Here is a 2,500-nt window from a genome sequence, read left to right on the forward strand (position 1 = left end):
ATGTATTCTTGCATCTCCCTGGTTCCCTACACAAAAAAGCAAATGGGAAGATAAGCTCTGTGGCAAACAAAAGTTTATCATACTTATACATTTAAAAGCAAGATCATCTTTATAAATGAACAGCACTTTTTGATTTTATGAAGTAAAAAGTTAACTTTAGGCTATAAAGGAACTACAGCACGGTCCCATGACTACACGTCACCACTGCTAAGCTAAAGGCGGCTAATGTTCAGAGTGATGATGTTTAATGCCCCCTACGACCTCTGTCGTCTCATTTAGTCTCATCTTGTTAACAACCGCCTTTTCAAGACATGTAAAAGCTTCAAAATTCAGAGCAGGGTATTTACTGACGTATTTTATGTCGTAGAACAAAACATTACAATATTACGACCTTATTTCAGGCATCTAACCAAAAACCCATTACTTTGAGACGAGGGAACCGTAAGTGCATTCTGCTCATTTCTGGGTTGTGGGACTCATTCCTGCAGCTCTCTATTGCTGTTCTAGCAGCCTACTGCTAATGCCCATTGCCTTTTGGAATGTCATGTTCACCTATCTCATCCAGGTGTCACATCAGGGTGTGTGAATAATATGGGGCGAAAAAATGTAAGCCCATAACCTTTTCTTATGACGGACCACTTGTTCTGTGCATGTAGGTTCATCTGACACGTTACTCTCAGCTCAAATGGGAAAACATGAAAAAATAAGAAGGAATAAGAGCACAAAATATTATTCAGGCAGTTTTAAAAGTGTATTGTAATTTCCCAGATGTTTAAATCTTCCTGGCATGGATTGCATATAAAAATGTCTTAATCACATGTTGCTACAGACCAACAGACCACCTGTCATAGACAACTATTGAACAACTGCAGACATGTTGGGTTGGCAGCTCTGTGGTTGTGGCTCTAACTTAAATACGTCTCTGTTTTTTGTGTGTGTCCTTCATTTGTGCCCTCTCCTGCTGTGGTGTGTCTTCTTCCTCCCCCATCAGGTGATGCACATGTTCAAAGGCTGTCGGCGGGAGGACTCTGCACCTCATATCTACTCCGTGGCCCAGTCTGCCTACCGCAACCCTGCTCACCACCCGGCAGGATCAGTCCATCGTGCTGCTGGGCAAGTCTGGCAGTGGCAAGACCACCAACTGCCAGCACCTTGTGCAGTATCTGGTCTCCATCGCTGGCAGCACGGGCAAAATCTTCTTCTGGTGAGCCTGCAGACGAGAAGAGGGCAGAATCATCACAAAAATCCATGAGTAGACGAATAGAGTAGACGAATAAGTGTAACGGACAGTAGGCTGAGAAGATCTCTGTAATGTGCTACACAGGACTTTCATATTAATTTGTATCTTGTTCGATCACTGCAGTGGGAACTGATTTAAGTAAATAAGAGAACTGCAGAGTGTAAAAACGGTTTACCTAAACTGAACACACCAGAATTGTCACTCATAATCAATCCCTCATTGCACAGGAAAGCTATGTGCTCACCTATGGCACACACAGTAGGCTAAAGCAGAAAGAGGGTGTATGAGCTGCGATGGATGTTTACAGCGGTCAGTCTGTGTGATCATTGTGGTCAAGGTGTGGATGAAGTTCAGGTGGACACACTAACAAACCTTCCTGTCAGCACAACAGTATTTGCTCACTTCCTGTACCTGTAATGGAGGAAGTTGTGTTAGAAACACTTAACTAGCACATGCTCCCACAGTAAGAGCTGCTTGTGATCAGTACTGTGCATAATGACCTGTTGCACACTCTGGCAGCAGGCTCTGTCCACATGCTGAAACTTTTCGTTGTCTATTCAAATATGTAATTGGTTGCTAATAGATGAACTGCTGATGTATTTCCTGAAAAACACCAGAGGGCAGATGAGCCATTTTGCACTGATCTCCCAAAAAAAACGATAATGAAAATCAATATATTAAAACATTTTGGTGACACAGCTGAGAAGTGGCAGGCGGTCTACACCATCCTGGAGGCTTTTGGAAACAGCTCCACCTCTATGAACACCAACGCCAGCCGCTTCTCCCACGTGGTGTCCCTCGACTTTGACCAGGCTGGGCAGGTGGCCTCCGCCTCCATCCAGGTACCGCGCACGCACAGAGATACTGACACATGTGTATCTGTTGTTACATGTTAGCAACATGTTGAATATAAAGAAAAACTAAAGAAAAGATATTAGAGACACTCATAGAGTATATACCAGTGTGACTCTTGTTGTCTTCTCCTTCTCAGACCATGCTGCTAGAGAAACTGAGGGTGAGCAAACGGCCCGAGGCAGAGTCCACGTTCAACGTCTTTTACTACATGATGGCCGGAGCCGACAGCAGCCTGAGGTGACTCTTCTATTCAACAATGTGACAGCATGTTAATAGCATAAACTATTTTCTCCAAGTTATACAAATGTTTTGTGACATTCCATTACAAAGGAGGTTCAATTTAGTTTACATCATTCAGATTTTTGAATGAGTCTCCAACTCATCAGACCAAGTTGGTTCAAGTCT

The 2,500-nt window shown here is 43.4% G+C and overlaps 2 protein-coding genes across 2 annotated transcripts in view; one reads left to right on the plus strand and one right to left on the minus strand.

Moving 5' to 3' along the window:
* LOC115017563 (myosin-4-like) overlaps positions 1–2,077 on the plus strand; it is a 2,452-nt gene extending 375 nt beyond the window's left edge. Inside the window, exons 2-3 of the mRNA XM_029446131.1 lie at positions 992–1,204; positions 1,940–2,077. Coding sequence (XP_029301991.1) covers positions 992–1,204; positions 1,940–2,002 — 276 coding nt within the window. The 3' untranslated portion in view covers positions 2,003–2,077. The remainder of the gene's footprint in view (positions 1–991; positions 1,205–1,939) is intronic.
* The window catches only part of LOC115017350 (unconventional myosin-XVIIIa-like), a 90,551-nt gene that overhangs the window by 74,640 nt on the left and 13,411 nt on the right, over positions 1–2,500 (minus strand). Inside the window, exon 6 of the mRNA XM_029445696.1 lies at positions 1,067–1,210. Within this exon, the coding sequence (XP_029301556.1) occupies positions 1,067–1,210 (144 nt within the window). The remainder of the gene's footprint in view (positions 1–1,066; positions 1,211–2,500) is intronic.

The sequence above is a fragment of the Cottoperca gobio genome, chromosome 13 (genome assembly GCF_900634415.1).
Source record: "Cottoperca gobio chromosome 13, fCotGob3.1, whole genome shotgun sequence".
Classification (NCBI taxonomy): Eukaryota; Metazoa; Chordata; class Actinopteri; order Perciformes; family Bovichtidae; genus Cottoperca; species Cottoperca gobio.